This window comes from Scardinius erythrophthalmus (genome assembly GCF_964197995.2).
Source record: "Scardinius erythrophthalmus genome assembly, chromosome: 15".
Lineage (NCBI taxonomy): Eukaryota > Metazoa > Chordata > Actinopteri > Cypriniformes > Leuciscidae > Scardinius > Scardinius erythrophthalmus.
This window is the reverse complement of record NC_138235.1, coordinates 41,014,696-41,037,066: the sequence shown is the minus strand read 5'-3', so window position 1 is coordinate 41,037,066 and position 22,371 is coordinate 41,014,696. Positions and strand designations below refer to the sequence as shown.

Here is a 22,371-nt window from a genome sequence, read left to right as displayed (position 1 = left end):
CTGACAGATATTCAACATAATTCATGTGTGAGACAGTCTAACAGAAGGACGGACAAAACCAGTCAAACATCAACTGAGTTCTGCTCATATTTTACTACCATTCTATATATATAGAGATAATGTGAGAAATGTTGAAGGAGTCTGAATACATGTGTGTTTGACTGTAAGTCTTTGAATAACTGAAGATGTAAGAAGTGTTAATATGTGCAGCTGAACTATTAAGCGCCAGTTGCACTGAATTAAAGTCCTTAAAACACTCTTGTCTGCTTCTGCTGATTAAGTATCTTGCTTTAAACATCCCAAATCACTGTTACGTTCAGAAAAGAATTTGGCATGCAGTTCTAGAAAATTACTTTGATGCATCTATCAACTTTAATAAGGTTTTATTTGTGTTGTTTTTGTGTGTATGTTTCTTTAATAATGATTTAATTAAAGTCCTCCTGTAGTCGATAATTGTATCCCTTAAAACTCATCTTTGATCACCAAAATTATATATTTAAAGTTTTTTTTCCTTGATAATAATGTCTTTATGCCTTAAAATAGCTTGAATGTAACTCGACACCCTTGCCTCATTTAGTATGCGTGGTTCTATGAATATGCAAATGAGCCCCGCCTCCACTCACTCACTCAGCTCAGAGATCCACTGGTTGACGATCACACGTTGATCTGATTGGTTACAAGGTAGTTTGTGACGTCAGAAACACCAGCGATTTCAAAGCGTGTTTTTGAGACTGTCTTTGGTTCACTGCAGTTTTAAGGAGGAAATACTCAGCAATGACTTATGAATTTACACATGCTTTGTCTTAAAGCATATTAAAAACACCACATAGACACATAAACATCATTAAAAGCTGGATTTACACCACAGCATGGACTTCAAAATGTAGACTTAGGTTTGGTTTTTCACAATGACTAGGGGCAATTTACTCATTTAACCCTCCTTTTCTTCCCATAGATCCCTCAGAGCAATCCACTGGTGGACTTTCTCCCTCTTCTAGTCCAAACCCAGCTAAAAGGAGCACAGCTATCAACTGGTCTTTTCCCGATAAAATCAAGTCACCACGGACTGTCCGGAAACTTTCTATGAAGATGAAGAAGCTGCCTGATCTTAGTCGGAAGCTTAGCGTTAAAGGGACACCTAACAATGTGTCCATCAGCAACAGCCAATCAGAACCAAGGGCTCACTCAACTAGAGCCAATGGGATTGCAGAACTGGGCCAGTCCCGGCCCAGACTGTCTCCGTCGGGTGTTACGACTGCATTGGCGAGTGGTAATGTGATTTGGCGGTACCATCTTGACAGCAGTGTTTCTACTCAGCACAACTTTGATAAAAGAAGGAGCAACAGTGGCGGCATTCCCAAATCGGCAAGTAAGGGAGGTTATCTAAGTGACGGAGACTCGCCTGAACTTGTGGCCAAGTCGGGGAAACACGGCAACTCGGAAAGAAAGAACTACAAAGCCCGAGATCCCAATGGGAATGGCGGAAGTCCGAAGCTTCCCGGCACAGAGCTGGATATCGATGCCTTCCGATCGTACAGTTTCTCCGAGCAGCCGAAGTGCCTAACGTTCATCTCGGGACTAATGAGTTTGCACTTCTATGGTGCAGAGGACTTGAAGCCGCCGCGGGTTGATTCCCGCAATGTCTACTGTGCCATTCAGGTGGACTCTGTCAATAAAGCTCGTACGGCTTTGCTAACCTGTCGCACGGCCTTTCTGGACATGGACCACACCTTTAACATCGAGTTGGAGAACGCTCAGCACCTCAAACTTGTGGTCTTCAGTTGGGAATCAACGCCGCGACGGAACCGGGTGTGCTGCCACGGATCCGTGATTCTCCCGGCGTTGTTTCGCGTGAGTAAGACACACCAGCTTGCGGTCCGTCTGGAACCGCGTGGGATGATCTACGTAAAGCTGAGTCTCATGGAGCAGAGGCAGAACTCTCTCGATGGCCCGGACGGGGATCACGAAACGCAGGTGTTCGGCGTAGAGGCCTGGCGTGTGGTGGAACGGGAAGCATCTGGATTAATGGTTCCACTGCTTATCGAGAAATGCATCTCTGAGATCGAGAGGAGGGGTTGTCAGGTGAGTGAGGGCAGCAGATCTTTTAGGCTTTTTAACCTGCATGCAGTTCCTAATCAAATCTCCAAGTTAAAGGTGAACTGTGTAATTATTTTGATGCCAAATTACTTGGTACAAAGTTCTTCTATTCCAATTTAATCTCTAACTGTAAATAAGCCTTTGATACGTCGACTTTATGAGCAGCATCACAAAAAAGATTCCTAGAAGAGTTTGAAACGGGGCTAACAGTGATGGGTCAGAAAGAGAAGTAGAAATGTTTGTGAAACTTGCTTGAGTTTTGCAGTTTAATTCAATCCCACTAGTAGCCCAGAAATAACGCACTCATGTAACTCCATGGCTTAGATTCAGACTGCAGGCGAAATTTCCCATATCCGATATTCCATATTAATATGGAAGACAGCTGCCAAGGTAGTCAGTGGAGTGACAGTGAGGTCTTACAATGTTGACAGCTCTACTATACAAGCAAAACTATAAACTTTTCTATAAACTATAAACTTTTTTCCTCATCCTTCTCATCCAAACCAATTTGCACCACTTTACCTTATAAATGAATGTGTAAACCTTGACTTCAGTGGCCTCGATGTAGGGCTGCACGATTAATCGAAATGAAACCACACGGGATTTGGCAAAGGCTGCGATTATTTTATGTGCAGCTTGTCAGTGCAGCACGGCTCAATTTCATGTCAATTGCAATTATTCGTGCAGTCCTACCTCCATGTTTACTTCTGTATGACAGCATGCTGCATCCATCTGTGCATTTCATATAGTGCTGTACTATGTACTTCTGTAGACCCAAAGCGCTTTACAATCATGTCAGGGGTCTCTCCACAACCACCTCCAGTGTGGAGCGTCCACTTGGAGACATTGCGCTCAGCACACACCAGCTATAGGTGGAGAGGAGAGAGAGTGATAGAGCCTATTGAGTGGGAAGGGATTATTTGGAAGCCATGATTGATAAGGGCAAATGGAGGGAATTTGGCCGGGACACCGGGGTTACACCCCTACTCTATACAAGAAGTGTCATGGGATTTTTAATGACTATAGAGAGTCAGGAGCTCGGTTTAATGTCTCATCCGAAGGACGGTGCTTAGTGTTCCCATCACTATACTGAGGCGTTAGGGCCATAGACTGTAAAAAAAAAATATGTGCCTAGCGTGACGTCACCCGTAGTGTTCCTGAAGAGCATTTTTTAAGCCCAAAGTGGCAGTCAAACGGCTAGTAGTGACATCAGCGGCAATCCACCTGTCACTCAAGTGGCCACGCCCTCAATTATGCAGAACTTTAAGGCTTAATATAAATGTAAACGGATGAGTTGTAAAAGAAATCACCCCCCTCACAGTCGTCATGAAGGGCAACATTAGCTTTATAGACCAAAACCACTTTTTGTACCAGCCTGTAAACATGTTTTTTTTCTGCTGTAAAGTTGGGCATTTTAACATGGGGTTTATTGGATTGACTCTCTTCTGCAGCCGGTCTCTAGTGGCCAGTCGATGAATTGCAGTTTAAGTCACTTATGTGTTGGATTCAAGAGAGAGACAGGAAGGTTGCCGCTTGGCTTGAACACACACAGACCACAGGGTGAGCGCCCCCTACTGGCCTCACTAACACCTCTTCCAGCAGTAACATGGCTTTCCCTGCTTAGCTTCAGTGGGTGACCAGATCGTAACCATTTCACACTCAAATCTGATATTAGCCGCATTTAAAAAATTTATGAACAGCTAAACAAAAAAATGGAGCACTAAGACTTGCAGTATGAATGTAGCCTAGTTGCCCAGAAATTATGCTCTTGTGTGTACGAGTGTCTTCTGTCGTTTGTTAGGCTTTGGTTAAAGTGAGCTCGCCAACCGTTCTAAAGTCCTTGTCCATGGACATTACACACTCACACAAACAAATTTAGCAAGGCCTCTCCATGGTTTGTGTGCACAGGCATATTGCCAAAGTTCTAGCCATTTATCTCTGTTACACACACACACACACACACACACACACACACACACACACACACACACACACACACAATCTGTCTCTGTTACAGTGTCACCCAGAGTTTAATGCTGTTCTCGTCCATTCATCCCACCAAGTGTGTCTGCTGTCAACCCTCAAAACAGCTCTTGTCTGCTGTTCTCAGATCAGATGTACCACCAATACACACACACATGGAAAATCTGATTCTGGACCAGCTGAGAAAGTTTCAGCCCCTTTGGTCTAAAGAAGATCCTTTGGGAAGGCTTTAAAGTTTTTTTTTTTTTACCTCAGATGACCCTTTTGTGAAGTTTTATTAGCCTCCGAATGCTAAATCTACAGCTAAAGTTGCACTCTTGTGCTGTAATTTTTTTAGATGATGTAACCTAGCAAGGTCATGTGACAACTGTGTAGATAGGAATGCACGATATATCGCCGACCATATCGGTATCGACCAATATATGTTCATTTTTAATGTCATCGTTTTCGGCCTGATAAGAAAATTTTGCAGATATATGAAAGCCAATAAATAATGGATTATTTTCAATTGCTTTAAATATGATTGGAAGAAAGGAAAACACAGTTAAAGTGCCTGTCATATAAGCTACGTAAAATTATAATGAGAACATTATAATTGTGTGCTTGCAACATGGCTTTTAATGGTGAGACTTTTGTATTTGTAATCAGGCTCTCGAAAATTATATACAATTTTGGATAGAGTGTATAACCAATATATCGGTTATCGGCTTTCAAATATAAAGAATTATCGGTTATCGGTATCGGCCAAAATTTTCATAAAAAAGTCACATACTATTTTAAGTTAGTATGCAGTGTTTAAGATTTGTTAGCATCTGAAGGAACAACTACATTTGTAGCCAAAAGCAACAAGAATTGTTCCTGGATTCATGCAACATAGTGAAGTCATGTGACAAATGCAGCATACTAGTTTAAAACATTGGTTATTGCATACCTCGTACTATTGCATAGTATTATTCAGCTTTTTTCTCGTTTGTTTTGCACTATTTGCACTATATACTGTATGCACTATGCAGTATATACTGTATGCAGTATTTAAGTACCCTACACTACAGCTAAAACGTCATTTTTCACTGTTGTATTTCTGTGGTATCACTGTACCAGAAAAGCACAAATGTGCAATTATTGCATTTATTTCTGAGATGATAATTAGATGTTTCTACTAATGTGAATATGCTAGGTAGGTCATGTGACAACAATGTAGCACACTACAGTTTGAGACATTAATTGTGTTCACTGCTAATATGAAGTAGATTCTATGTAGTGGTTGTTCTGTATTTAGTTCACTGAATTGGAGTTACTATAATATTCTTGGTAACTGAAATAAGTGAACTTGTTTTAAGGTCAAAGCTTTGCTGATCACTGTGTGTGTGAACTTTAGTAAAGCTTTTCTAGTTTGTCTTAAGACGCACGACATACGAAGGTCACGTATGCTGAAGGATTGCTTCTTATGAACTATGGCCGCAGGAAACATCCACCCAGTGTGTGTTTGTGTGGGTTAATGATTGGCTGTATGCCGTGAGGGTTTTTCCCCAGCCCTTCTCGCCTCTTTAACCCTCTGGTGCTCTTTGGTCATTTTTGAACGAAAAATGTAACGTTTTTTTTTTTTTTTTTAATCAGAATGGTACGAAACGTAGTGAAGGTTTTGGCACTTGCTATGTGAACACACAAAAAATCATGGACATGATTTGAAAAGGTTAAAGGTCCTGAAAGAAACAGTCCCACTTGTGTTGTTCTTGGAAATGAATGAGACGTATTCCCTCTAGTGGAAGCGTTTGGTACTGCAGCCGAACACACTCTCACTGAAAGATCATTTTATAAGATATCAAACTCAAATTTAAAACACGACTTGTTTAGATTTATGGCTTTGATTTTCTTGCAGTTTTAGAGTAAAATGTGTTTTTGAAAATATAGATTTCATATAACAATTGAAAATAGTATTTTTGTGCATTTTTCATAACAATAAACGTACAATTCTGTAACTTTTTTTAAGTTCACCTTTAAAAAAAAAAATTTTTAACTTCAGCAATAATCTGCCAAGTGTCGTCTTTGAACAGAGATCAAACTTCAGTCTGTCGCTCTAAAGTATTCAAGATTTACCACAGTTTAAGTTGGAAATAGAATTTTCAGGTCTATGCTCAAAACGCGAATAAATGGATTATAAATACAGCGTAAATATAATGTAGTACCATAAAATCCCCTAAAAATACAAAATATTAAATAAAAAACATTATCAAACTAAAATATAGTACAATCCTTTCATTGGAAAAAAAAAAATCTGTAATTTTTGACCGACACATGAGGAGCACCAGAGGGTTTTAAAGGAATAGTTCATCTAAAAATGGACTTACACTTTTACCATACAACAAAATTGCATGGTTATTTATATTATATTTTTAAATTGGGTGAAATGTACCTTTGAATTCATAAATTCTCTAAATTATTATTGCTCATTTTGAACTGCTATTTTCACGCATTAGCCTGTGACCTCTAAAGCTCGCCCTGCTAAAGAGCCGTTCCGGAGCCCAGCGGAGAGTCTGGTGGAGACGTTTGGCTGCTGCCCAAGTCAGAAACTCCTGGTTTGGTTTAATGCATGTCACGTTAGCGGTCGCGTGGAGTCTGTGGTCACATGAGGAGTGACAGCGGAACTGAAGACTAGCCCAGAGTCAGGATGTGTCCTTCAGTAGCGGAAGAAAAGAGGAAGGTTTCGGTGGATTCAGGAAACTCCTCCGCTGCTTTTAACAAGCTATTATTTCCTCTGGTTGACATTTTTAGAGTTTAACACACACACTCACACACAGACACACACACACTCACAGACACGCGCTCACTCACTCACACACACACACACACACAGACACTCACACACACACACTCACACAGACACTCACACACAGACACACACACACACACACACACACACACACACACACACACACACACACACACACACTCACACACACACACACACACAGACACACACACACTCACACACAGACACTCACTCACAGACACTCACACACAGACACACACACACACACACAGACACACACACACACACTCACACACACACAGACACTCACTCACAGACACTCACACACAGACACACACACACTCACAGACACGCGCTCACTCACTCACACACACACACACACACACACACACACACACACACACACAGACACTCACACAGACACTCTCACACAGACACTCACACACACACACACACACACACACACACACACACACACACACACACACACACACACAGACACTCACACAGACACTCTCACACAGACACTCACACACACACACACACACACACACACACACACACACACACACAGACACTCTCACACAGACACACACACACACACACACACACACACACACACACACACACACACAGACACTCATTGTTGATGATGAATCACTGCTGGATGCGTTTTAATACAAGACTGAACTCTGTGAACTATATTCTCTATATTTTATTTATTTATTTATGTTTTTATTCATGCATTTGTTTAATCATGCATTTATTTGTGCATCTATGCAGTCATTTATGCATTTATGAATGTTTAACATAGTAGTATGTTAAACTGTTGTCACATGATTGACAGGTGGCGTGTTTGATTGACAGCTGGCGTGTTTGATTGACAGCTGGTGTGTTTGATTGACAGCTGGTGGTGTGTTTGATTGACAGCTGGTGTGTTTGATTGACAGCTGGTGGTGTGTTTGATTGACAGCTGGTGTGTTTGATTGACAGCTGGTGGTGTGTTTGATTGACAGCTGGTGTGTTTGATTGACAGCTGGTGGTGTGTTTGATTGACAGCTGGTGTGTTTGATTGACAGTTGGTGGTGTGTTTGACAGCTGGTGGTGTGTTTGATTGACAGCTGGTGGTGTGTTTGATTGACAGCTGGTGGTGTGTTTGATTGACAGCTGGTGTGTTTGATTTACAGGTGGTGTGTTTGATTGACAGCTGGTGGTGTGTTTGATTGACAGCTGGTGGTGTGTTTGATTGACAGCTGGTGTGTTTGATTGACAGCTGGTGTGTTTGATTGACAGCTGGTGGTGTGTTTGATTGACAGCTGGTGGTGTGTTTGATTGACAGGTGGCGTGTTTGATTGACAGGTGGCGTGTTTGATTGACAGCTGGTGTGTTTGATTGACAGCTGGTGGTGTGTTTGATTGACAGCTGGTGGTGTGTTTGATTGACAGGTGGCGTGTTTGATTGACAGCTGGTGTGTTTGATTGACAGGTGGTGGGTCTGTATCGTCTCTGTGGTTCGGCTGCGGTGAAGAAGGAGCTTCGGGAAGCGTTCGAGAGGGACAGTCACAGCGTCGAGCTCTCAGAAAACAACTACCCGGATGTCAACGTCATCACAGGTATGAACACGTGTCACACTATTTATGCTTATTTTTGGAGCAATAAAGAGCATCTATTCTTCTTTTCCATCTGTGTTTAGTGTGTAATGTTGAGTTCTTCTCTATATCAGTGTCAGTGTTTCTGAACTCCTGAAACGCCTCCATTGTATCTTGAGTTTCTTCCGGGAACACGTCACAGTATTCCTCATTATAATAATTCATGCGCAGAATAAAGGGGCGGGGCCTGGTTGAGTCAGTTAGTAGTGAGATTTGGCAGGAAAACAGCTGTTCTACACTGGACTCATATCTCACTGTATGTTGATCCAGTAAATGCAGTACTGATGAGCAGAAGAGACTTTAGGTCTTCAGGTGTGTGTTTAAGCATTGAAGCTTCTGTGTGGTGTTTTCTCACCGTTCTGTGTGTGTGTGTGTGTGTGTGTGTGTGTGTGTGTGTGTGTGTGTGTGTGTGTGTGTGTGTGTGTGTGTGTGTGTGTGTGTGTGTGTGTGTGTGTGTGTGTGTGTGTGTGTGTGTGTGTGTGTGTGTGTTGTGTGAGCTTGATGCCCGCTGTGTAGTTTTGTATGAGCAGGTGGTGTTTATTTGCCTTTTAAACCAATGTGTGGCTCAAAGTCCCATCATGCATCTGGCCACCAGCCAGCCAATCAGTCTGTTGCTATCTATAGCCCACATTTACATATCAAGCACATATTTATTTATGCACTTATTTATCCATGCATTTATTTATTTATGTTTTTATTCATGCATTTGTTTGTGCATTTATGCATTTATGAATGTTTAACATTGTAGTATGTTAAACTGTTGTCACATGACCTCAATACATATTTAATATTGCAATATATAATTAAGGAAGTGTAGATATATTTAAGAAGTGTAAGATATTCTGTGCATACAGAAACCTGGCGTCCTGTGCACTGAAGTAATAACTAGAAGTATGGTGTATGAAAATACTTGACAAATTGTGACATATACAACCAGAACACACATGTCAAATATCCCACAATGCAACACCCTCAACTCAAAGTCAACCAGAGTTTTTCATCTACTTCATTACTAATTATTTCAGTGTTCTGACAAATGTTGACACGTTTGCATAAAGTTGTATTCAAAAATGCTTATTTCTGAGATGATGACTGAATGTCATGTGATAATAGTGTTTGTCATTGCTGAATGCACACTGTAAAATTAGTATGCAGGATATATAGTGTAGTGTACGTTAAGCAGGTTGTGTGTGTGTGTGAGACTGAGTGTGTGTCTTTAGTTGCTGCTCATGACATGCTGCTGTCACACACTTCCCAGGTCAGAGGTCACGTCTGACTGAATTAGCGCTTCTATTTACAGTCTGTTAATTGGCCGATGGAAAATCTCTCTGTCACTGAGTCTGAAATGCTTGTGGGACTTGATTTGGTCCTCGTGAGGAAACAAGTTTATTAATCACACAGAAGGAGCTTTTATGAAGATGTAAAAACACAGACGGTTGTTTAAAGTTATTGTAAGGGAAGAGAATCTACAGTTTGTACAGTATAAACATTTTTACATCTATGGATAGTCCCCACAAAGTATAGCTAAATAAACGTGTGTGTGTGTGTGTGTCTGTGTGTGTCTGTATTCAGCTCTGGCTCAGCCCCGTAAACCACACATTCAAGTGTGTGTGTGTGTGTGTGTGTGTGTGTGTGTGTGTGTGTGTATTTACTTAAAATAAATATATTATTTATTTACATTTTTATTTATTTAAAGTCTTATTTTTACTATTTATTATTCCATTTTTATTAATTATTTAACATTAATTTATTTGTTTATTTATGTTAATCCTTGTTTTTATTATTTATTTATATTTTTATTAAAGATGTTTGATGTTGATGGACTTCCTCCTTTATTTATGGATTTATTATAATCCAATTTTTATTTGTCATAATTTTTTTTGTTTATTTTTGTTTTTTAAATCAAGTTTTCTTAATTTATTTTAATCTAATTCTTGTTATTCATTTTTTTTCTTTGTTTATTCAAATCTTGTTTTTATTACTTATTTTTTTATTTTATGAATTATTTTATATTTATTTATTTGTTTATTTATTTTCTTATTTTTGTTTATTTATTTAAATATTATTTATATTATTTTACTTTATTTTTATTAATTGGTTTAATTCTTATTTTGATAATTTATAATTTGTACTTTTATGGATTTATTTAAATTATATTTGTATCTATTTGAATCTATCATTTATGGATTTATTATAATCAAATTTTTATCTTATATTTTTTAATTTGTTTGTTTGTTTGTTTTTATTTATGTTTTATTTTCTTTGATTTTTCTTAATTTTTTATGTAATTCTTATTAGTTATTTGTTATTTACTTGTTTATTTAAGTCTTATTTTTATTATTTCTTTTTACATTTATATCAATTATTTTACTTTTTATTTATTTATTTAAACATTATCTATATTATTTTATTTATTTTTATTGATTGATTTAATTCTTACTTATTTTTTTATTTATAATCTGTACATTTATGTATTTGTTTATTATGTATTTATTTAAATGTATGTATTAATCTATTATTTATGGATTATCTAATTTTAGAAGTCTAAGTATAATCTAATTTTTGTTACATTTTTAAATTTTTTGTTTAATTACATTTTTTCTTAATTTATTTAATCTAATTCTTATAAGTTATTTATTTTTTACTTTTTCATTTATTTATTGAAATGATTTATCATAATCATATTTGTGTGTGTGTCTGCAGGCGTGCTGAAGGACTTCCTGCGAGAGCTCCCTCATCCTCTGATCACTCCGCCGCTGTACGAGTCGGTTCTGGAGTCGATGTCGAAGCGGCCGCTGCTCATGGGAACCGGCGTGTGCGAGAACGACCCGATCGACACGGATCACGCCGTCAGCCTGATGGAGATCCTGCCCGACGTCGAGAAGGTACGGGAATATTCGGGAAGCGTCTGTTATCCATGTTCTCACGTGTGTTTCCGCCAGTGGTGTGAAGTATCTGAGGAAATGTAATTAGTTACTGTACTTAAAGGGATAGTTCACTTTGAAATTAATTTTTGATATGTTTTAGCTTACCTTAAGGGCATCCAAGATGTAGGTGTCTTTGTTTCCGCAGTAGTTTCAATTTTGATATTTTTAGGTCAAACCGTTCTTGTCTGTCAGTCATATAATGCAGGTCGATGGTCACTGTCTCAAAACACAAGCACAGAGTCCAAATTAAAACAATTCCCCATCGTCCAAATGAAACAATTCCCCATCATAAGTACACATTGATGGCCTAAGACACGAAACGAGCGGTTTGTGTGAGAAAACGAACAGTATTTATATCGTTGTTATCTCTTGAAAACAGCACACGTCAAAATGATCTGACGGCGCGGGCAGGTATAGATATATACATAGATGTCGCCTTGGCTACTGCAGTTCATTGGAACGAAACCGTAGCCAAGCGACATCTAGTGTATATATCTATGCGGGTATAGATGTATACACTAGATGTCGCCTTCGCTACTGCAGTTCATTGGAACGAAACCGTAGCCAAGGCAACATCTATGTATATATCTATACCCGCCCGCGCCGTCAGATCATTTGGACGTGTGCTGTTTTCAAGAGATAACAGCGATATAAATACTGTTCGTTTTCTCACACAAACCGCTCGTTTCGTGTCTTAGGCCATCAATGTGTACTTATGATGGGGAATTGTTTCATTTGGACGATGGGGAATTGTTTTAATTTGGACTCTGTGCTTGTGTTTTGAGACAGTGACCATCGACCTGCATTATATGACTGACAGACAAGAACGGTTTGACCTAAAAATATCAAAATTGAAACTACTGCGGAAACAAAGACACGTACATCTTGGATGCCCTTGAGGTAAGCTAAAACATATCAAAAATTAATTTCAAAGTGAACTATCCCTTTAAAGGTGCAGTCTGTAAGATTGACAGCTAGTGGTGGACATAGGTACTGCAGCCCAAATCAAAATATCAGAGATCGTGGTTTCTCCCGCCCCGCCTCCGCAGACTCGACGCTCACACGGGTCGCCAGTTTGAGACACGCAACAGGAACGAGCGAATGGACAATGAAAATTGACAAAGTGTAGTATCACAGACCAAAACAATAACAAACATTCCAGCCTGGAAACGCAGATTCCAGAGTAAAATAACTGTAGACTCAGCATGTTTCCTCAATATCTGCAAGCATATTATGGTATTTTTGTGCTTTCGTAGAGTGAAAATGATACAGCATCTTTAAGTATTTCTTGGTTTCTTTGTAATTTTACTGAGTATCAAATATATTAGCAACTTTTACTCTCGACTTGACTACATTTTTGAACAAGTAAACATACTTTTTACTCCAATACATTACACATTACATTCTGCATGGCTATAAAGAAGCGTTATCGTCGTCTAAAGGCATTGAAGGAACTGTATCTGTGTGTTTCGCCTTTACTCACACACACTGGTCAGCGATGACGCTCTGCATGAATGCGAGTGCAGGTATTTGCTGAATCAGGTGTTTGATTTAGGAGATGAGGTCATGATGAGGCCGAAACCAGCGCTTTCAGTGCAAGTACACTGGGACTATTTAACTTAACTTAACATTCATTTATTTATCCGCTATAAATAAACCGTTTTGAAGGATATGTGGCCCTGGCTCACGTCACCAGTCTCGAGTCGCACGGGTTTATCTGTGGCAATATCCAACAATACATTACATGGGTCAAAATTATCCATTTTTCTTTTATGCCAAAAATCATCAGGATATTAAGTAAAGATCGTGTTTCATGAAGATATTTAGTAAATTTCCTACCGTAAATATATAAAACATGTATTTTTGTGAGTGAATGCAGCACAATCGCCAACATAAATGAACAACTTTAAAGGAGATTTTCTCAATTTCAGATTTTTTTGCTCCCTCAGATTCCAGATGGTCAATAGTTGTATCTCAGCCAAATATTGTCCTATCGTATCAGTGGAAAGATTATTTATTCAGCTTTCAGAAGATGTATACATCTCAATTTCAGAAAATTGACCCATGTGACTGGGTTTGTGGTCCAGGGTCACAGATTGGTTTATTTACGGCCTTTTGTGCACTTGAGCTGAACTGAGACTCGAGAGTTCGCAGACGTTTAAGAGGCTGTCGTGTCTACCTTGATTTATTGCAATATTCAGTTTTATTTTGATTTTAGAAAATTAACACGATTTCTCATCTTACAAATCAATTGTTTATTTTCAAGGTGTCGAGGTGCATCTATGAGTCAAAATACTGAAGTACTGTTCAAATCAGATAGCCGTGTGGGCGGAGTCAGTCAATCAGAACAGTGTGTGGGCGGAGTCAGTCAATCAGAACAGTGTGTGGGCGGAGTCAGACAATCAGAACAGTGTGTGGGCGGAGTCAGCCAATCAGAACAAAATATGACGTGTGTGGGCGGAGTCAGCCTATCAGAACAGTGTGTGGGCGGAGTCAGCCTATCAGAACAGTGTGTGGGCGGAGTCAGCCAATCAGAACAGTGTGTGGGCGGAGTCAGACAATCAGAACAGTGTGTGGGCGGAGTCAGCCAATCAGAACAAAATATGACGTGTGTGGGCGGAGTCAGCCTATCAGAACAGTGTGTGGGCGGAGTCAGCCTATCAGAACAGTGTGTGGGCGGAGTCAGCCAATCAGAACAGTGTGTGGGCGGAGTCAGACAATCAGAACAGTGTGTGGGCGGAGTCAGCCAATCAGAACAAAATATGACGTGTGTGGGCGGAGTCAGCCTATCAGAACAGTGTGCGGGCGGAGTCAGCCTATCAGAACAGTGTGTGGGCGGAGTCAGCCTATCAGAACAGTGTGTGGGCGGAGTCAGCCAATCAGAACAGTGTGTGGGCGGAGTCAGCCTATCAGAACAGTGTGCGGGCGGAGTCTGCGGCACCAGAGAGTAATCTTGACGGCACTCGCAAGAAAATGGATAAGTCGCTACATAATCAAATTCACAAATATTACACTATTTAAACATTATTCAAACACATAGGCTACTGAGTTACTAAAACAATCTTTGTCAAAGAATACACTTGTTTGATCACAGTTTGAACGTTCTTGTTTCCATTTGTTTAATTTCAAGGTCTGAGGTGAATTATCCATTGTTGCTTTTACAGCCTCAAAGCTGGAGCACTAAATGATATTCAGAGTCACATGACACGCTTTTACCATTAAATAAAGCACATAAACAGTGCCTGAGATTATCATCGCCACACTTTGTGTTTGTTGTTCCAGCGCGACGTCGCAGAAAAATAGAAACCGTTTCTAAAATAGAATCGTCGCGTGTCGCGGCTGGATAGGACACACACTCGGATCAACATGGAGAAGGACCTTTTATCGCGTGTCGCGGCGTTGCATCGCGTGTAGTTAGGACACGGTGTAAGACTTTTACTCGAGTCGGATTGGAATTGGTGACGTATTTTCGCTGTAAGGGATCTGCACTTTTACTCCAGTGTGGTTTTCAGCTGTGGTTTCTGCTCACCAGGCGACCCTGCGTAAGCTCCTGGATCACCTGAAGCGTGTGGCGTCGCATCACGAGGTGAACAAGATGACCTGCCAGAACCTGGCGGTGTGTTTCGGGCCGGTTCTGCTCAGCCAGAGGCAGGAGGCGTCGTGTCACGGGAACCGGGTCTTCATCGACTCCGAGGAGCTGGCCAGCGCTCTGCACTTCAAGAAGCACATCGAGGTCCTTCACTATCTGCTCCAGCTCTGGCCCGGTGAGAACAAGACACTCCTTATTCACTGTGTGTGTGTGTGTGTGTGTGTGTGTGTGTGTGTGTGTGTGTGTGTGTGTGTGTGTGTGTGTGTGTGTGTGATCTCAGAATAAACCCCTTCAGGCTGATGAAGACCTGATCCTGATCGATTAACTTCTGAAGTGTGTCTTTAAAGTGGTGGTTGATTATGATTTGACTTTTCTAGCTTTAGTTAGTGTGTTTTGTTTCTGTTTGATCATAAACAACATCCGCAAAGTTACAACGCTCAAAGTTCAAAGCAAATAGAGATATTTTATTTTAAAGAAATTACTTTTTAAGGACTACAACAAACGGCTGGTAGAGACTACACCACATTTCTCCCGGGTTAGTGACATCACTAGTTAGTGAAGATAACTACACATAAGCTACATAAACTCATCAACTAACCGTTCAGAAATGTCCTGTTGCTTCTACATGTTGTCACTTCTTCTCGAGTCTCTCCATCATTGTCTGACTCCGGTTTGAACATAAAAGGCTAAAAGTTTTTGGAATTTTCAGTGCATGTGTGTGTGAGTGCAAGCTCTTGAAGCTCCGCCCCCTGTGCCGGGAGCAGCAGCTCATTTGCATTTAAAGGGACAGACAAAACGAGGCGTTTTTGCTCACCCTCAAAAAGTGACAACTTTAACATGCTATATAAAAATATCTGTGGGGTATTTTGAGCTAAAACTTCACACACACACTCTGGGGACATCAGAGACTTATTTTACATCATGTGAAAAGGGACATTATACAACCGTTTTAAGTGTAACATTTAGGTGTGCTGTTTCTTTAAGGCTCAGGCGTGTGTGTTGTGTTGTTGTGCGTTCGGGGTCTCGTCTCCTCCGTGTGTGTGACTTCTCTCAGCACGGAGGAACGGTACATTAAACCTCAGTCTATAATTACACACATTCCTGTCTTAACCTTCAACTCGGCAGAACAATCGCCCGTTTACTGGCCTCTCGCTGTATAAAAGAGCCTTCGTCAGGCGTGGAGAACTCCCATGAGGCCGTGGGGCGGAGGACTTTTTGTCTGCTTGTGTGTCAAACTGTGTGTGTGTGTGTGTGTCTCTACACGGGCACACAATTTAGTCACGCATGTTCTGCAGTGTGTATGTGTTTGTTTTAGTGCTGGGCAACGATTATTCGCGATTAATCGCATCCAAAATAAAAGTTTGTGTTTACATAATATACGTGTGTGTACTGTGTATGATTATTTTGTACATATATATATATATATACACTCACATGCATGTATATATTTAGGATTTTTTTTTTATATATATATAAAATATTTATATATAATATAAATTATGTATAAATATATATACAGTATATACATGCAAACATTTCTTAAATATATACATACATATGTGTGTATTTATATATACAAAATACAAACACAATCAAATCAGTTTTGCATTAACGTTTTTACTAACATGAAAAGCAGCCCACCATATTTGTATGTACCATGATAATGAGAAAATTCCAGATTGTGTTGCAAATCACGTTTTTTTTTTTTCAGTAAGAAATATCCAAACATCAAATCTAAGCTCTGTAAAGCTGCCTTGAAACGATATGTATTATGAAAAGTGCTAAGTTTTTCAAGTTTTGCTGTGGCAGTCCATCTTTTATATTGTTTTGTTATGTGTTATGCCTGTTTCTTAGGTTTATGCTTTAAAAAAAAAAGTTCTCATTTCAAAATCCGTGTGTATCCAAAAAATTATATTTCTATTTCAAACAAAACAACATAGTTAACTCAGCTTAGGTAATCACCTAACATCATTAATCAAAGTTAAAACCATCACATATGCTTAACAGGTTGCGTGAACATAGAAATTTTAGCCTTAAGCCCATTCTTTAAGTACTTTTATTGTAAAAAAAAAAACAACAACAAAAAAACACATAATTTAAGCCTGAAGCACCATGGTATACTTCGTTTTTGCACTAATCAGTTGTTCCACAAGATGCCATATCTAATATAACATAACATAACGTATCTAATCATTTAGATCTCATTTGTAGATTGCATATTCATTTTTGCTTGTCTGTTTATTTTACTCGTCCCATCACATGTAGGCCGCAGCTAAAATCACCAGAGGGTTTAGATCGGGGCAGGTAAACTGGATTAACGGGTGTGCTTTGCGTGTCTTCTGTTATTCTTTCATGATCTTAATATCTTGCTAGCATGCATATTTGTTCAAATAGAAGCTAAAAATAATGACTGTTGTGCCACTTTCCTTCACCAGATCAGCCAGAGTTACAACGTTTGTGGCAAGTTTAATAGAAGGTTGTGTTTTTGGGGGACAGAGTTCAACAAAAAAGTATTTGAGGTTTAGCCAAATTGGTTTGGTGTCGGTAGTGAGGATTTTTGAGTTTTTTAGGGTCTTGTGGCATCTGTCTCATTTGCTCTGCATGCTTTGAGTTTTTTATGGAAAAACCCCATATGTAATTGTCAGTGTTGGGTGGTAACTAACTAAAAGTCTAAATGCCTAAATTCTCCTCTCTCTATCAAGTAGTGCTAGTAAAGTTCATTTTAGTAAACCTTTTTCTCTCTGTCTCTTTAATGTGTACAAAGATATTGCCTCCTTTAATAGCTTCAATCTAGTAAAATAATTACTTCAAAGTACATTCCCCAACACTGGTTATTCCATATATTCTCTCATCATCTGAAATGTGTAGTTAATTTGTAATCAAATGAATCAGTCCATTGTTTTCTTTCTCTTTTAGTTGTGGACGCTCAGGGTAAATCTTCATCTCCGGTTCCTGCCCCGATGGAGTCGCTCCCAGTGGTGACGGCTGCCGTAAGGAGGAGAAAGGAGCGTCCACAGGTGTTGAATTTGACTGAGGCGGACATGGCTGGAGTTTTGCGACCCAGACCTGGACGCCTGGACAGTCCCAGTAACCGTTATGCCGGAGACTGGAGCCGATGCCGGGAAACGTACCTCCAACCGAGCTGCCTGGAGGAGGCCGACTATGACGACGTTCCCAGCGAAGAGCCTCTGAACGCAGTACAGGAGGATTTACCAAAGGGTACTGAAGATGTGGTCCCTGAACAAGAGTTTGGCGAGGTGGATGAGGCAATGGAGAGGGTTGAGGAAATGCAGATAGAGGAGGAATTGAGTGAGGAAGAGGATACAGGAGAGTTGGATAGGTTACAAGTAGAGGAACCTCTACCTATCAGCCCCTGCGATCAGATCCTCCCCGATTACAAGGAGCACAGACCCAAAGAGCACACCTACCAGGCCTACATGAAGATCCAGGAGATCAGCCCAGTACTCAGCAACAGGGTCAACCTACGGGACTTGCAGGAGAGCATCGACACGCTCATTGGCAACCTGGAGAGGGAGCTCAACAAGAACAAGCTCAACGTAGGTTATTGACTATAGAACAGTGGAAGTGGAAATATGGCGGTGATTCCCTACAGACTTAAGCGCTGTGGATCTACTCGCTCCCATGCACACTTGGGATGCATGTACAAGAAGACATTCCTCACTTCTGATTTGTGTTTTTGTTTGTCTCCTGGTCTCCATGTTGTTGATCGCGTTATTGTTTTTCTTCTTATGAGAAGAACTCATTGAACCCTGAGGGGTGCGCCAGGTGCCTTCATTGTGTCAAGGTGGTGCTTAGGACAGCGAGAGCTTTTTACTTTCTACAGAGGTACAAAACATTACGATGAAAACCAATGCACTTATGGGGCCTGCTGGTAGAGGCATGGCTAGTTCAGGTACAGGTGTAAAGCCTTACGGTGGGAGAGCTAGGTACTACAGATACATCCCAGATCCTAAACCAGGGGAACTCAATCCTGCTCATGGTGATCCGGCTTCCTGTTGACTTCAGCTCCAAACACACTTGAACCAGCTAATCAAGGTCTTCGGGGTTCACTTAAAGAGGTAGATCACCAGGAGCGGGAATGAACACCCTACCCTAACCCTTACCAGATGTCTCAAATGCAGATTACCTAGTTAGGTGGTTTTAACGAGTAGTTTGAGATCGCTGCACTCTACTTCCTAGACTATGAGTGTTTTATCCTAACCTTATCCTAAACCAGGAGAGTTCAGTCTAGCTCCTGGAAGGCTACCTTCAGCTCCAGTTCTAATGAAAGGGATAGTTCACCCAAAAATGTAAATTCTGCCATCATTTACTCACCGCATGTCATTCCAAATCCATAAGACTTCTATCAGCGAACATAAACCGAAGCTCAACTGTACTTGCTTGACGCGTGAGAACAAACCTCATTGGTTCTTGCGTGTCTCCTCAGAAGGCTTGGATGAAACCACGCAGTTAATTTATTTTACAATCTCTTTATAAACGTTTTGAAACGTAAGAGTTTTTAGGCGAATAGACTTTCAATGGTGGGACAGAAATCTCAAAGATTTCATTACAAATATTTTCAGTTGTGTTCCTAAAATGAACGAAAGTCTTATTGGATTGGAACAACATGAGGGTAAGTAATTGATGACAGAATTCTCGAATGCAAATTACCTAGTGAGGTGGTGTTAGCCAGTTGTTTGAGATCCCTGAGCCTTAGACCCTCAACTCTGAATGTCATATCCTAACCCTAATCCTGTACTAACACTTGCACCCTAAACTAGGGGTGTTCAGTCCTGATCCTGGATATCTTGCTTCCTGTAGACTTAAGTTCCAGCCCTCCAAACACACTTTAACCAGCTCATTGGGGATCACCTAAAGAGGTGGTAGATCACCAGGAGCGGGATTGAGCGCCCTACCCTAACCCTACCCCCCATGATCCTGAACACTTCACCAGGGGTCTCGAATGCAAATTACCTAGTGAGGTGGTGTTAGCTAGTAGTTTGAGATCCCTGCACCTTACTTTCTAATCTCTGGATGTCATATCCTAACCCTAATCCTGTACTAACACTTACACACTACACCAGAGGTGTTCAGTCCTGCTCCTGGAAGGCCACCTTCAGCTCCAGCTCTGATTAAATGCACCCAATTCTAATCAAGGTCTTTAACTAAAATCTTTTAACTTTCAGGTAGATGTTTTGGAGATAAACTTTGCTGGAAGGTGGCTCTCTAAGAGCAGTCACAGACACCGAACACTCTTTCCTTCAGGGAGCGACTAACGCTGCTGGTCTAGTTGAGGTTGCAGTCGAAATAAAAACAGAAGCTGTTTGAGTTTTTTTCCTTGTAAAATTACTTCAAACATCCTGCTTAAGCTATGGACAGCGGAAAATGAATATGCTTGTAGTAAATAGTCAATTTAATATTTAATAATAGTTAGGCAGAACTTTAATGATGAAAAAAAATTATTAATAATAACTTAAAATTGCTGATGTTTATGTTGCTTTTGATGGGCGCACCCTAAACACAAAATTTAACTTAAAAATGAAAAGGGCGATCTAAATGGCGTCTGTGATGATCGTGGTAACATGATAACACCATGACGACAGCAGTCCCACTTTTGATCATTATATTTGTAAATGCATCATTCTCAGCAGTCCAGGGATACAAACTCATCAGTATTTGACAGACACATGTATGTATATAGGAATATAGTTGGAATATGTATTTTCGATGACGTACACTTCAGTTTGTGCATATTTAAATGTTCGTCAGCTACCTTGTAGTATTTGGCCTGTAGATCAGCCTTAAATACATATATATATATATATTTTGTTGGGTCTATGTAATGATATAACCCACAGTCACAGAATGAGTATGGATTTTGAGTATTTTGTGGTCACGAAAGTGCAGGAAATTTGAGCATTGCATGGTCAAAAGCTTTACGGTCAAAAATAAAGTGTTTCTCAGTGTATCCTACAGCGGGATGTATTTATGCGTGTAGATAGAGATCATTTTGATTACAGTGAAATTCTAATTTTGTTTTGTTTTTTTTCCATTTGGCAGCTGCTCACATTTACGGCTCGGTTGTAAATTTGCAGTTCTTGTGAATCCAGGACTGAATCTGTACACGGGCTGTTCGTTTTCTGATTGTGCTTCGGTCTCCACAGCTTGAAATGCTACAGTCTGCTTGAAAATCTCATTATAAAAGATATAAATAAAGGATTTGTTCAAAATAAATTTGAGTAAACGTCACCAACGTCACCAAATCCAGCGAATAAAGGCAGTCGACTGGAGGTTTGTTCGGTGGCCGTGGTCTCAGTTTTCTCTCAGTAAGGCGGTCACACTAGATTTTAAGTATGCAAAAGTATGAAGTACATACTTTTTTTGCTATATAAATTGGATATGATGTCTTGCATATGGACTTCTCATTTGAAAATGAGATGCTCATGCTAAATTCTGAATGTTAACTATCTATTCCAGATTGCAGATTTCAGTATGCATGCTTTTAAATGTGCATTGATGCAAATCCAGTGTGGCCGCACCTTTAGAGTGTTGAATCTGGTTTCCTGAAGCCTGATTTGGGATCAGATTCCCTGTCGTACAGAGATCAGGGATTTCTACCGATCCATGGTCAGCAAGAAGGAAACTTGTAAGCTGCTTTGATAAAAAACATTCCTTGTTTTCCTGGTTTTTGTAAAAGTTTGGTTGTGCTAAGATGAACGTGCGACTAAAGCAGATATTATTTGTACTGATATTGCGAAGTATATGATCTCATTAAAGGTTTTTTCATGCAGCCCCTGATGACTCGACTGTTTTTCGTTAAATGTCTTGATATATTTAGCAGCTTATCTTCACAGATGGTCGTGTGATTGAAGCAAGGTCAGGCTACAATGAGTCTCTGCGGATTCACATTTCGGTTCCTGTAATTTGTCACTGGAACATTAGCTGGCGATCTGTCACGGCAGCTCAGTCATCATCAGTCTGATATATCAGGTGAGTCTTTGCCAAAAAAACACTGGCATGCAATGAATCTTGGCCCTTGGGATAGGCTGTGAAGGATCCACTCGTTCTATCGTTCACGGCCCGGGGAAAGTAGGATGCATTTGTAGGCCTTGACCCTTCGTCGCAATCAGCCTTCGAATTTTAAAGCAATATATTGTTTTATCTGAATGAGTGGGCAGGATGATTTTCACATAGTTTTGAAGCAAATATTCTAGACTATTTTTGTCTTGTTTCCAGTCCAAATATCTAAAAACTCTTAAATCAAGATGCATTTACTAGATGAGTAAAATGACATAAGATATTATGTCCTGTTTTCCGGGGGAATTAATCAAAATTAAGTGAGTTGATGCTTAAAAAA

The 22,371-nt window shown here is 40.0% G+C and overlaps 1 protein-coding gene across 2 annotated transcripts in view; it reads left to right on the top strand.

The window, feature by feature from the left end:
* Window positions 1-21,799, top strand: part of syde2 (synapse defective 1, Rho GTPase, homolog 2 (C. elegans)) — a 45,396-nt gene extending 23,597 nt beyond the window's left edge. For both annotated transcript variants that reach the window (XM_081387232.1, XM_081387231.1), the window contains exons 3-7: window positions 956-2,082; window positions 8,336-8,462; window positions 11,202-11,383; window positions 14,958-15,189; window positions 17,931-21,799. In XM_081387232.1, the coding sequence (XP_081243358.1) occupies window positions 956-2,082; window positions 8,336-8,462; window positions 11,202-11,383; window positions 14,958-15,189; window positions 17,931-18,583 (2,321 nt within the window). In that variant the 3' untranslated portion in view covers window positions 18,584-21,799. The remainder of the gene's footprint in view (window positions 1-955; window positions 2,083-8,335; window positions 8,463-11,201; window positions 11,384-14,957; window positions 15,190-17,930) is intronic.
* The last annotated feature ends 572 nt before the right edge of the window (window positions 21,800-22,371 follow it).